The 12,242-nt window shown below is 53.3% G+C and overlaps 1 protein-coding gene across 2 annotated transcripts in view; it reads left to right on the top strand.

Moving 5' to 3' along the window:
• Positions 1 to 7,577, top strand: part of CGNL1 (cingulin like 1) — a 144,073-nt gene extending 136,496 nt beyond the window's left edge. For both annotated transcript variants that reach the window (XM_031452666.2, XM_031452668.2), the window contains 5 exons: positions 923 to 1,006; positions 1,712 to 1,836; positions 2,891 to 2,999; positions 3,349 to 3,512; positions 4,568 to 7,577. In XM_031452666.2, coding sequence (XP_031308526.1) covers positions 923 to 1,006; positions 1,712 to 1,836; positions 2,891 to 2,999; positions 3,349 to 3,512; positions 4,568 to 4,703 — 618 coding nt within the window. In that variant the 3' untranslated portion in view covers positions 4,704 to 7,577. The remainder of the gene's footprint in view (positions 1 to 922; positions 1,007 to 1,711; positions 1,837 to 2,890; positions 3,000 to 3,348; positions 3,513 to 4,567) is intronic.
• Positions 7,578 to 12,242: the final 4,665 nt, after the last annotated feature.

The raw sequence follows: 12,242 nt of genomic DNA, 5'->3' as shown, positions 1-12,242 counted from the left end.
AGCTGGGTGACTGACTCGGCCCAGTTTGCCTGGGGCTCCCCCGTTTGAGTGCAGAAGTCCTGTGTCCTGAGCCCATCCTTGGTGTTTGGTAAGCTGGGGTGGTCGGTCAGCATACGAGTCAGTTAACTTCTCCAGGCCCTGATGTCCTCAGCAGGGATGATAGGACCTCTGTGGTGGCGGGGGGGGGGGGGGGGGCTGTCATAGCTAGTGTGTGTGGAGTGCTGAGCAGGTTACCAGTTCTCTAGAGTTGCCGTAAACGGGGTGGCCTTGAACAACAGGACTGTACCATATAAAGTTCTGGAGGCTGAAAGTCCGAAATCACAATATCATCAGGGCCGTGCTCCCTCCGGACCTGCAGGAGACTCCTTCCCTGCTTCTTCCTAGCTTCTGATAGTTTGTTGGCAGTCTTTGGTGCTCCTCGACTTGTGGGTGCCTCACTCCAATTCTCCATCATCGCAGCACATTCTCCCCGTGTCTCTCTGTCTTGGCTCTCTGCATGTCTGTCTCTTCAGCCAAACTTCGCCTTTTCACGAGGACTCCGGTCATATTGGATCAGAGCCCACCCTAATGACCTCAGTTTAACTGGGTTGCCTCTGTAAAGACCCTGTTTCCAAATAAGGTTACATCTGAGGTCCTAGGGGTTAGGTCTTCAGTGTACCTTCTTGGTGGGGACACAGTTCAGCCCATAACAGCAAGGTTAGCTGTGGCTCTTATTGTTGCTTGTATCCATTACCTTTGCAATTACTGAGATGTCAAGAATATCCAAGAAGCAGCTCCTGTACTCAGGAGTAGAAGGCAGGAGGCCCCTGTCATGAAGAGGAGCACTAACTTGATGGTTGGAATTCAGTACCTGGGCACTGTTTTAGTGCAAAGGCTGTAGGAACAACTCCTCTAACCTCTGGGCTTTTCCACTTGGGTGTAGATGGAGCAGGTGCGGAATGAGCTGCTTCAGGAGAGAGCCGTGAGGCAAGACTTGGAGTGTGACAAGATTTCCCTGGAGCGGCAGGTGAGGGCCCCTGGCCCCATGAGTCTCTCTTCTCTTCCCTCCTCATGACTTTGGACTGGACCCCCTTGGTCGAGCCTTCTTTGCACAGCACCCCAAGAACTCTGGGGCATGACTCACCCAAGAGGTAGAGGTGTCTCTAAGGCCTTTTCCAAAGAGGTCATTCTCAATTATATCAAATGTGCTTGGAAGTTAAGCGGCTGGGGAGAGGTGGGACTGCAAATGAGTGTTGTCTTCTAGATCCTAAAGAGAGCTAAATTTGAACGAAAAGAGAATAATGAACCAGTGTCCTCAAATGCAGGTGCTGCTAACAAAGCTTACTTGAATCATTATTTCTTTTACATGCTATTCATGTCAGTTCTTTACGGAACTTGACATGTGATATTGCTGAAGGAGTCTGTTTCTCCTGTCCTGCCCCCAAGAGGTATATAAGAGGCCAAGGTCGAGCTCACTGACATCCAGAACTTTTAGGACATGCCAAAGACTTCACTCAGACTCAGAAGGGAATGAGATAGAATCTCTTCATTTAGCTGGCGGGGACTGGAGTGCAAAGCTTTTCCTTGGAAACTTCCCCAGGGCCCCTGGGGCCACACATCCTAATGTGGAAAGCAGGCTTATCACAGCCACTGACCACACGTCCCGCCCTGTGCTGTGCTCTGCACAGAGAGTGTGGACACGGCCCCTCACAGTCTCCCTGTCTGATTCCAGAACAAGGACTTAAAGAGCCGGATTATCCACCTGGAAGGTTCCTACAGGTCCAGCAAAGAAGGGCTAGTGGTGCAGATGGAGGCCAGGATTGCTGAGCTGGAGGACCGTCTGGAGAGCGAGGAGCGGTGAGCCAGGCCCAGCCATGGTGTAGAGGCTCTGGGTTTTTGTTTTTGGTTTTTTTTTTTTGTTTTTTTTTTGCCAATTTTAAATACAGTTTTAAGACATTGCATTTTCCACTCACAATACAGTGCTTATAAAGTACAATTACATTAAGAAGTCCTTCTACTCTTTTCACTCTTGTGTCTCTTCCCATCCTCGTAAACCTGTGAAGAAAGCAGAGCAAGTCCAGTCCTGCTGGAAAATTATTTCCATTTTACAGATGGGAAAACTGAGACCCGCTGAAGTGAGTGACTTGAAGGAAGGTAGCCTGGCAGAATATTGCTGTAGCAGGACTAAAACTCCGGACCTCCACTGCTCATTCCTTAGCTTTCCACTAGACTGGCTGCTCCTTTCCCTATGCCCTAAATTGGACAGGCTGCCTCGTAGGCTACTGAGTTTGAGCTGGAATAGAGGTGAGGGGCTGACTCTGCTCTGAGGGCCGGATGTATTCAAGCAGAGGCTGAGTGGCTGTCAGAGGTGGGTGTATCCCCCTACAGTGCGGGGAGGGACACAGGATCAGATGACCACACCCCTTTCCTGCGCCAGGGTTCTCTGCAGCTAGCTCGCAGACTTGCAGTCAGAGGGCCAGCACCAGGTTGAACTTGACAAGTCTCAGTTTTTACTCATGGTCCCTTACTTTCCTTGAAGCAGTGTGGGGATGTGTATGTACATATAGCACTTGACATTATCCATTTTCAGTAGGACATTGGGACTGGGCCAGAGCTGCTTGGAGCAAACCCCAAACACTCAAAGCCCGGCAGTCTGTGACCCTCTGCCTTACCAAAGAAAGCCTGGGGCTGGGAGAACTCGGGGCAGGTCTGGCCCCGGCTCAGCCCCTCTCTAACTCTGCAGCCTCGGGCAAAGCCACTCCCCCTCTCGGAGCCCCTGTTTCCTTGTCTGTCCAGTGCGCAGCGCTTCCCTCCTGTACAGTTGTGTCTCTGACCCTAAGCCTCAGTCAACCAGGCAGCCCTGGGCTGGGCCTCCTTAGGGCTGCGATGAAATGGTCCTCTGCTTCCCCAGGGACCGAGCCAGCCTCCAGCTCAGCAACCGCCGGCTGGAGCGGAAGGTGAAGGAGCTGGTGATGCAGGTGGATGACGAGCACCTGTCGCTGACCGATCAGAAGGACCAGGTGAGGGGCTCTCTGTGGATCCTGTCTCAGGCTGGGGAGGCCTTGGTGGGTGGGCGGGTGGGCAGGCAGATGTTGGACCAGATACTTCCTTTCCTCTCTGTCCCTTACCTTATGGACCTGGGCCTTTCTAGCCCACTTCAGTAGGGGGTTCAGCAAATTTCATACCCTGATCTTTGCTTTTAAAAAGTAGACTTGTCTGCTTTGGAGTCTTATCTCTACTTTCCTGTGAGGCTGGTGGCCCCCTTTGCCATATCTCTGTTGCCTGGAGAGAAGGGGCTGGACCCCTGGCCTCTCTGCTGGGCGGGGCCACCTGCCCGCTCACAGCCTGCCCTCCCCTCTCTCCCTGCAGCTGAGCTTGCGCTTGAAAGCAATGAAGCGACAGGTGGAGGAGGCCGAGGAGGAAATCGACAGACTGGAAAGTTCCAAAAAGAAGCTGCAGAGGGAGCTGGAGGAGCAGATGGACGTGAATGAGCAGCTGCAGGGGCAGCTGAATTCCATGAAGAAGGACTTAAGGTGGGCGAGTGCAGTGACCTCACCTCCCGACACTGGAGGATAGCGCAGCACGATGCTTTCACAGCATTCTCACTGCTGCAGCCTCAAGCTGATCCCTTGTCATCACCTTTTGGGGTCATCCCGTCCTGGAGATGAGAGTGGCTGTGTCCACTCTAGTTGCCCCACGTGCTCAGTAAGGTGTGATCTGTGTCATCACCTGTGTCACCCTCATCCCAGTGTCCCAGTGTTGGTCGGGCAGGTATTATCCCTGTTGTCCAAAGAGGGAAACTCGGGCTTAGAGCAAGGTAAGACTAGCTCATACCCCCATGGAGGGGGCCGCTCTGGGACTAGAACTTGGGGGTCCTGCATGGATGTGACTTATGGAGAAATGAGATAGAGTTCTGGTTTGTGTCCTCAGAAGAAGGAGCATATCCCTCGCATGGTTTCCAGAGAGAGCTGCTCTCTCAGCTCCCTGGCCCGGGTCCTGAGGATGCCGGCTTAGGTGGGGGTTGGTTTTCCCTGCCTCAAGGTCACTGCCAGGGGCTTTGGAGTGAGGGCAGGAGATTAGGTTCATGCTAATTCACGGAGCTGGGCCAGTCTTGGAGGCCAGCGGTGACCTGGGGCTTTCTGCTGGCTGCCCAGGGAGTTGGCTCACAAATGCAGAAGACTGGAGCCTGTTGAGAATCCTGTAAAGAGGGCCTGTCTGTGGAGAACCAGCCCCAGGCTGGCATTAGGGGCAACATATAAAGGGCCACCAAAAATCTCAATAATCAAGTTGCAGTATTTTGAAAAACAGAAATGAATGCAGTGCCCTGCCGCACTGGAGCTTGAGGGAGAAACACGAGTGAGTGCTATGGGTCTCGGCCCCGCCCTGCCCAGCCCAGCGCCACCCAGCCCGCCTGTCAGCAGCAGCCTCTCGCCTCCCGCGCTGCTCCCTGGGGTGTAGGAACTACCAGGTGCAGAATGGTTAAGTTCATGTGCTTGTATGTGACGCAGTAGCCCAGGACCCCTTGGGCTCCAGATCAGAGGTGAGCCCCAGTCCAGGGCCAGGAAACATGCCCCCTGTTGCTTTGCAGACTTAAGAAGCTGCCAAGCAAAGTGCTGGATGACATGGATGATGACGACGACCTCAGCACGGATGGGGGAAGCCTCTATGAGGCACCACTGAGCTACGCCTTCCCCAAGGACAGCACCGTTGTCAGCCAGATCTGAGCCCACTTCCAGGGGCCCGCCGCCGCAGGAGGAGGCAGGAAAGGGAGTACCCATGCCCCATCGCTGCCTCTTCACACACCAGGCGATTCCTCCCCATGACTTTACGTTCCTCCTGGGATCTGTGTTGGGGTGCAGCCCGGGTAGCTGACCCGGCAGCTGCTGCAGTGCGGTACTGAGACACCTGTGGCCTGGAGCCGCCCCCGCCCACCTGGCGGGGTGGAGCCCCCTTCTGCACAGCTGTCTGCCAGCACTCCTGCAGTGCCCCCTGGACCCCCGCCCTCCCTTGTCAAGGGCAAGGGCCCACGTGCTAGCCCCTGTTAAATAGTCGTCGTGCAGGGGAGTGGGGTGGCGATGTATACACTGTACATATTTTAAATCAGACCTTCTCCTGGGCGCCTGCTTTTCCAGTTTGGAATGTTACAGAGGCTTCGTCGGGTGGCTCGTTTGTAAAGTTCACACATCTCTATTGAGTGTTATTTAAAAAAAAAAAAGAGCAGGAAGCTACCAGGTTGTTAAGTATTATGGAGCAGAGGCAGGAGGAGGTAGAATAAAGACCACTCGGGACATCAGAGTTGGAAAAAAGGAATTGTGGTGATAAGGGGCAGGTAATCCTGAGAAGAGAAATTCAAGCGGTCTTGGTAAATGCCTTGTTGACATAGGGAAGGAAAGTCAGAGGACACTTGTATCTGTGGCCCTTGGTTGCTATTTTATTTAGAATTTTGTTGTAATTTCTGAACCATGCCGAGATCAATTCTAGTCACCCAGTGCAATTTCTTCTATGCAGGTGGGGTGGGGAGACGTGTAAGTAAAGTTTTTGACAAATGATGTGGTTCCTTGGGAGGATGGAGCCTTCCCGTCGTGTCTTATTAGTGCTTTCCTCCCACCTCCTGGAGCAGCAGGCTGTGCTCTCTGGCCCCTGGACGGGGTGCTCACTGGGTGGGGACTTGTCGGGGACAAGGCTCACAGACTTGGGCTTGAGGAAGAGGTGAGTGATGTGCAGTGAGGTCATGGGGATGGGAGAAGGGGTGATGAGCAGCTGTGTGTGGTGTGGGTAGGAAGGAGGAGGCGGAAGGAGAAGAAGTTCTTGAAAGCTGGAAGGATGTGTGGACAAGAGGCAGATTGAGCAGGATCTCAGGTTTATGTGAGGAAAAGGAGGAAAAGAAACCAAAGTCAGAGACATATCTGTGCAAACTGGAAGAATCCTTCCAACTTCCTGGGTCAGTGGGACAGCGGCTGGCACCAGGCAGGAGGAAGCTGGGACTGGGAGAGGTCTACGCAAGGCCATGTCGCTGAAATGGAGTTTCATGGAGTCAATGGGAGGATGCGGGGTGGCCTGGCACTTCCTGGTGTCACCTCCTCTGTGGCGGTCCCCAGAGGCCAGGCCCAGTCACAGCTGGCCAGAGCGTGGGGCGGGCAGCTCAGTGGGGCCATGGCCAGGAGAGAACCCTGTGAGTCATGTGCATGGGCGGGGGTGGAGGTAAGTGTTCTGTGTCCCCACGCAGCCTGGTAGATGGGTGGCCCATGACTCAAGAGCTCCATGACTGACGGTTGCCACAGGGAGCACCTGCCTCCCCCAGGCCACAGAGCCCACCCAACAGGATTCAGGGCGGTCAGCCCCATTTAAGGGTGAGGCCCCCAGAGCAGAAGAGCCAAGTCCTCCTCTGCCTCTGCTGGGTGGAGTGCTGCTTGCCTTTGCTTACTTTCTTGGAGTGTGGAGAGATCCCTCCCTTTAGCCATGCATTCATTTAGCAGGTATTTCCTGGGGACTCACGACATCCCGGTCCTTGGCACTGGGAACACAGCAGTGAATACAGTGGCTCAAAATCCCTCCCTTCCTGGAGTGCCATCAGGGGTAAGAGGGTGACCGACAACAGTCACACACATGGACATAGAGGCTGAGCCCCTCTGTCTTCTTGGGGACGCAGCAAGCCTGAGGTTGGCTGACTGGTTCACTGGAAGCCCTGGGGTTCTTCGACCCTCGTGTGTTCTTGAGTTCCCCACTGCTTCTCCCACCGTTAGATATTTGCCAGGAGGCCTGCTAGCAAGGCCTCCACCTGCTTACAACTACAGATTGGAGATGGGGAAGACTAGGGGCCTGAGAACTTGGGGAGAAAGTCAGCATCTGTGTTGGTTTGTGAGAAAGTTGCTGCTTCTCGTTCTGGCCAATTGCTTCTGGAGCCACGAGACAGCCTGCAAGAAACAAACTGCCTGTGAAAAGAGAACAGAGCTCACCATTCAGAAGACCTGCATCCTCACCCTGGAAGTGGTCCGTTCCTGTGTTAACAAACGTGCCCTCCTACGCAGCAGTCGGACTGGTGGTGAGCCTGACGTGTGCAGTGGAGCCGGGTGGGAGGAACACCGGACTGGGAGTGGAGAGAGACAGTTTCAAGTTCTGGCTCATCTTACCCCAGTGGCCTTGACAGGAGTGACCTTGACACATGAGCTCAGAGTGGCAGATGATAGGAATGACGGAGGACCAGGACCCACGGTCCTTGCCAGCTTTAACCTGCTATCATTTTTTTGATTTTATTATGTACACATTTTTTTTTCTGTTTGTTGCTTTAAGAACTAATCCTACTCGAGAATATTTTCTTTAGCTAGCTTAAAAAGAAAAAAATATTTAATAAACAAGTATATGGCCAAATGCAGTGCTGAGGAGACAATCATCATATAACTTTATAATTGTTTTTCTTGCTTCTGAATGTCATCCAACAATGCCAATAGCCTTATTCTGTTGGGTTTGTGCTCTTGGATATGGTTTGATGGCCTTGGTTTGTCATGGGCAAGAGACGTTCTGAGGCAGCTCCCTCCATGTAAGTGAACTTGTGGAGAAAGCAAGTTTGCCTTTCAATAAATGGTGTCACCCAACAGGAATCTTGACTCCCATTATTTCGACTCCCTTGTTTTCTCCAGAGCTTGGCTGACAAAAAGCAGCCCATGTGAATGGCTGCAAGCTACTTGAGGCAGGGGAACTGGATGCATTCCAGGCCAGGACAGTGTCTGCAGTGGAAGGGCGGGGAGAGGGTCGGTGATGAGCTCTAAGAGGATTAATGCACTTGGATGGTTGTGATGTTCTGAGAAATCCAAACAGCCCATTTCCAGAAAAGGGCCAAAGGGGAAGAGCATGGATCACTGAGGACCAGCAGGTACCTCCTGTTTCTTCCTTGTTCCTGCACTGAAGTGTGTTCTCCTGCCATCACAGCTGGCCCATAACCTCACTTGATCTACAGCAGGCTGACAGCGGAATGTGTGAAACAGAAGTCGCTTCTCCAGGGAAGGGACCTCCACTGCTCATCCTCTGTCCTCAGTTCATTCTCTGCCCTGCCCTCTGGAGGCCACTCCTGCAGGCCCTGGGTTCCCTCCGTGGCTGGTGGCACCTGGTTGGAGTCCGCTGGCAGGAGCGGGTGGAGGTCAGCATTTCGCTACTCTCACTCCCTGCTTTGTGCAGCATTTCTGGCTGTGGTGCCTGCCGGGGGCTCCCTCCTGACCCACTGGACTTGGGTGACCATACCATCTCCTCGTGCCTCCAGTTCTAAAGGTGGTTATGGCTGCCTGCTGCTGTTCCTCCCTGGGGAGTTTCCCCAACACCGCCGCCCTCCAGAGGAGCTCTCCATGAAACCCCAGGGCCACCGCCTTGGCTGCTGCTTCCTGCCCAGTGCTCTGCCCACTGCCGCCTCCCTGCCCCCAGCAATGTCAGCATCCCGCCCAGCCGGCTGTCCTGCGGCCCCTGACTCCCTTATTCTAACTAAACAGAGCATCTCAAATATAAGTGAGATTTTCTGATTTTAGTCAGTCCTCAAAACCTTTGCATAAATTGTGTGCTTTTGTTTTTTTTAAGGTTAGGATTATTGGGGTATAATTTTATCATTTGTGAGTAAAAGATACCCCTTTGGTATTAGTTGCTTTCTAAACTACATGTCGCTTTCCCCTCGGCCAGGGTCCTCGTGGTGGGAAGAGGAGATTCTGAGGTTTCCTGTCCCTCAGGCCTGCACGAGGAGTGTGGATCAGGAGCTGAGAGCCAAGGGGGGACATCCTCCCAGGCTGGCAGCTCCTTTCTCCGCATTCTCCACATTCCTTCTTTGAACCTGGGGATAGTTACAGTGATCCTGTCTTTGTAGGAAGATAATCTTTCGCCGGAAAGTTTCCTGTTCTAAACTTTCAAATGATAGAGAAAAATGACTCGACAGCCAGTTCCTATTAGGAACTTAGCCCCGAATCCAGAAACTTGGAGGGATCAGCAGAACATGGTTCTGCCCTTGGACCTGTGGAATGCACAGTGCTGGAGATCATTGGGGACGTTCACGTGCAGGACCTAAGGTCCCTTGTCTCCATCTGAAGAGCAAGATTGGAGCCTGTGCCCTAAGCTGGGTTTGTTAGTGCTGGGAAGTGCGCCGGTGCACTTAACAGATGGGGAACAATGACACCTGTTTGGTGGGGGAGTTTGCAAGTTGCCTACTGCGCGGAATCTTACTTGGTCTCCCAACAGATTGTCCAGGATGAGGGGTGTGATTCTAGACGTGCTGTATGTAAACAAAATTAAACAATTTGATGAGAAAGGCAGAAACTTTGGCAGATGAGGAGTCAGGCTTGGAGAAGCTGGGTGTTTTGCTGGACGTAGGTCATGTCTGCAGTCAGCAGGCAGCCTGAGAGCAGAGCCTGCCACCGTGGGCCAGGCGCTGTGGCAGGCACAAGGTTCAAGCCACAGCCTAGCACTTTTAGGAGCTTAAAGTGTAATTACAAAAGTGGTGACTATTAAACCTAGTGGGAATTAGATAAAAATATTAAGTCTTTCATTGATTTATGGCAAACCGAATTTGTCTGTTTTCTCTTGGGCTTTGCTAGCTGTCTGTGGACAGGGCTGCCAGTTTCCCCTGGGTTTCCACGTATAATTCAGTAGCTAATGTGTGCTGCGCCCTGACCTGCCAGGGATTGGGAATTGTTCTAAACCCTTCCCATGTATTGACACACTTGATCCTTCTGACACCCCCCAAAACAGGTGCTGTTGTGACAAGTGAGGTGGCCCAGGCAGAGGGAGTTCGAGCCTTCCCCAGGGCCTGTGGCAGCAGGAAGAAGAGGCAGGATTGGGGTCTGGGTCTGAAGTTCACGGTCTGCGCCAGGAAGCTCTGCTGCCTCCCACCCATGCCCACCGGCCTGGAGGACGAAGGTCTTCCACAGAATCCTGGTGAGGGCCTCCTGATCCTTCCCCTTTAGGCTCTCCCCTTCATTTGTGAGTTTCTGTGCAACTCAGCAGCCTGCTGCCTGCCTCCACTCTGAGGGCTGCAGTCAAAGGCAGACGGAAATCAAAACTGACCTCCGAAGCCAGAGACCCGATGGACAGGGCTCGTTGCAGACTTCAGCTGCTCTTCCAGCTGCCTTTAGGGTGCCATTTGCTACTGTGATCTTTGACTCTCTCGTTTGACCATCTGTGTTCCCACAGTGCTGGGCTAACCTGGCTTATCTGGGCCTGATCTCGGATGATGGTTGTCGAGCCTCCCCCCGTCTCACTGTGTGGAAGGCAGTCTCAGGCAACATCAGCAAATCCCCGGGTTTGGGTGAGTCTCAGGGAGCATTTACCTTTCCAGCTGCAGACTTCTTTGAGATGAGACCCATCTTCTGGGATGGTATGTAACAATAATCTTCATATTAGTCTTATGTTCAAAAGTGTGATTGCAACCTGAAATCAGCAGGTTGTCCTCAATGGAATGTTACCGACTGAGGTCACTAGTGAAACCGCGGACTCTGGAGAAGCTCGTTGAAGAACTCGGGGTAGCTGAGCTGAAGTCTGGAGACCCTGGGCTTGACCAGAGTGGGCTGTCTTCCAGAGGTGGCACATGGTTTCCAGTAATCTGGGAGCAGTGGTCCCAGGTAGAGGGGCTGAGCTCCAGATCCCTGCGAGTGGGCAAGGGAGGGAGGAAGTCTGCTGGGCAGAGCTGTCTTCGGGACTGAGAGCTATGTGCAGAGGCTCCTCTTGAAGGAAAAGGACCCCTCTGCCCAGCCAGTCCCAGGAGAGGTAGGGCTCCAGCTGTGGAAGCCGACTTCTGCCTCCTTAACGTGGTGTGTGAGCCACGTGGGAGTTGTGTGTGCCGTCGGGAGAGGTGTTCGGCCCCTGCCTCCCCATCCACGCATTACACGGTGGGCACCCCTTCCGAACCCTCTCAGGAATGTACAAAGACCAGTCTGTTTTGCCCTGTGTATGGGCCCAGTGTTTGGGTGCAGTGGGAATGATTCTTTCTTAACATCTAAAATCCCTCAACAGGGTAGAAGCTGCACTTGGGCAAACTCCTGTGGGACTGGAATCTTTACCTGATTTAACCTGAAGCCTGCAAGGTAGGCAGTGTTACCCCCATTCCTGTGTCAGGGAACATGTATAGAAAGAGAAATCATTTGTTGAGTCACCAACCAGTAACTAGTGGGGCTGGGATGTAGTCCTGAGTCTTTTGCTCTTACCAGTCACAATTTCCCCACACCTTGACTCTTCTCCCTCGCTGCCCCCTCAAAACAGTCACCTGCTGACTCCACTAGCTGAGGACAGTTAGGTACAAGGGCTGGGAGGTTTGTCTGCAGTCAGAATGCTGGCCTCCATAGTGCAAGTTTGCACTTGGAACCTGAAGCCTGCCCTCTCCCCACTGCAAGCCCCCTCCCCCCTGCAACCTCCCTCCAGCCAGCTGCAGGCTGCCAGCCTGGCTAACCTCGTTCCAACCGCCTCTGGCCTGGCGCTTCCAGGACAGGCTTATTTTCCAGGAAAGGACTCAGATTAAGAGGCCAGGTGTCTGCGGTTAAATGCCCTCCTGCCTTTGAAAGGACCAGACTGGTAAGCCTGCCAGTCCAGCTCCGTGGTTTGCTTGGTCCGTCCCTGGGGCAGGCCACCTCGCCTTTCATTGGGTGCCAGGGGTTCCGGGCCTGTCCCTGGGTGTGGATACAGAGCTCTTTGGAGACAGGCGCAGGGCTCCCTGAAGAGCTAGGCAAGGACACAGGATCTGAAAAACACTGGTGACAGGGTCTCAGCGGGGCTCCTGGCTCCTCCACAAGGGGGCAGTCTGTCCTGGTCCACTTGCCATGGGGAGACTTCTCCTGGCATTTAGATAATGAGGAACTAGAAAACGGGAAGCTGCCTGCAGCCTCCTGGAACGAGCTAGGTAATCCACAGCTGTGGTCTTCCCAGCAGTGTGTGTCCCCGATCCACACACAGCTCCCTGAACCAGCTTCATTTTCTGAAGCAAATAACTACTCCGCTACCTCCTTCCCTCATGGCAATTAAAAAAAATTGTGTTTCACTGCTGCTGGATTCTAAAATCAAGGTACAGAATGCTCATGGGCTTACTAAATCATGTGGCCTTCCAGTCCAGACCCCGTGGAAACGTTAGTTACGTATGACCAAGATAACAGGTTAGTCCACCCCTGTGATGGGCAGAGGCCAGCAGGCAGGGAGCATCGAGCTCCCCCTGCTGGTTGTTGCCTGGTCGTCACATCGGAGGACTGCCATCCGAGTATGTCCGGAGCTGCTTCCCGAATGTTAAGAGGCCAGATGTGGATGGAGTT

Source organism: Camelus dromedarius, chromosome 5, assembly GCF_036321535.1.
Source record: "Camelus dromedarius isolate mCamDro1 chromosome 5, mCamDro1.pat, whole genome shotgun sequence".
Lineage (NCBI taxonomy): Eukaryota > Metazoa > Chordata > Mammalia > Artiodactyla > Camelidae > Camelus > Camelus dromedarius.
The sequence above is the reverse complement of the archived record's forward strand: the minus strand, read 5'-3'. Positions and strand labels throughout refer to the sequence as shown.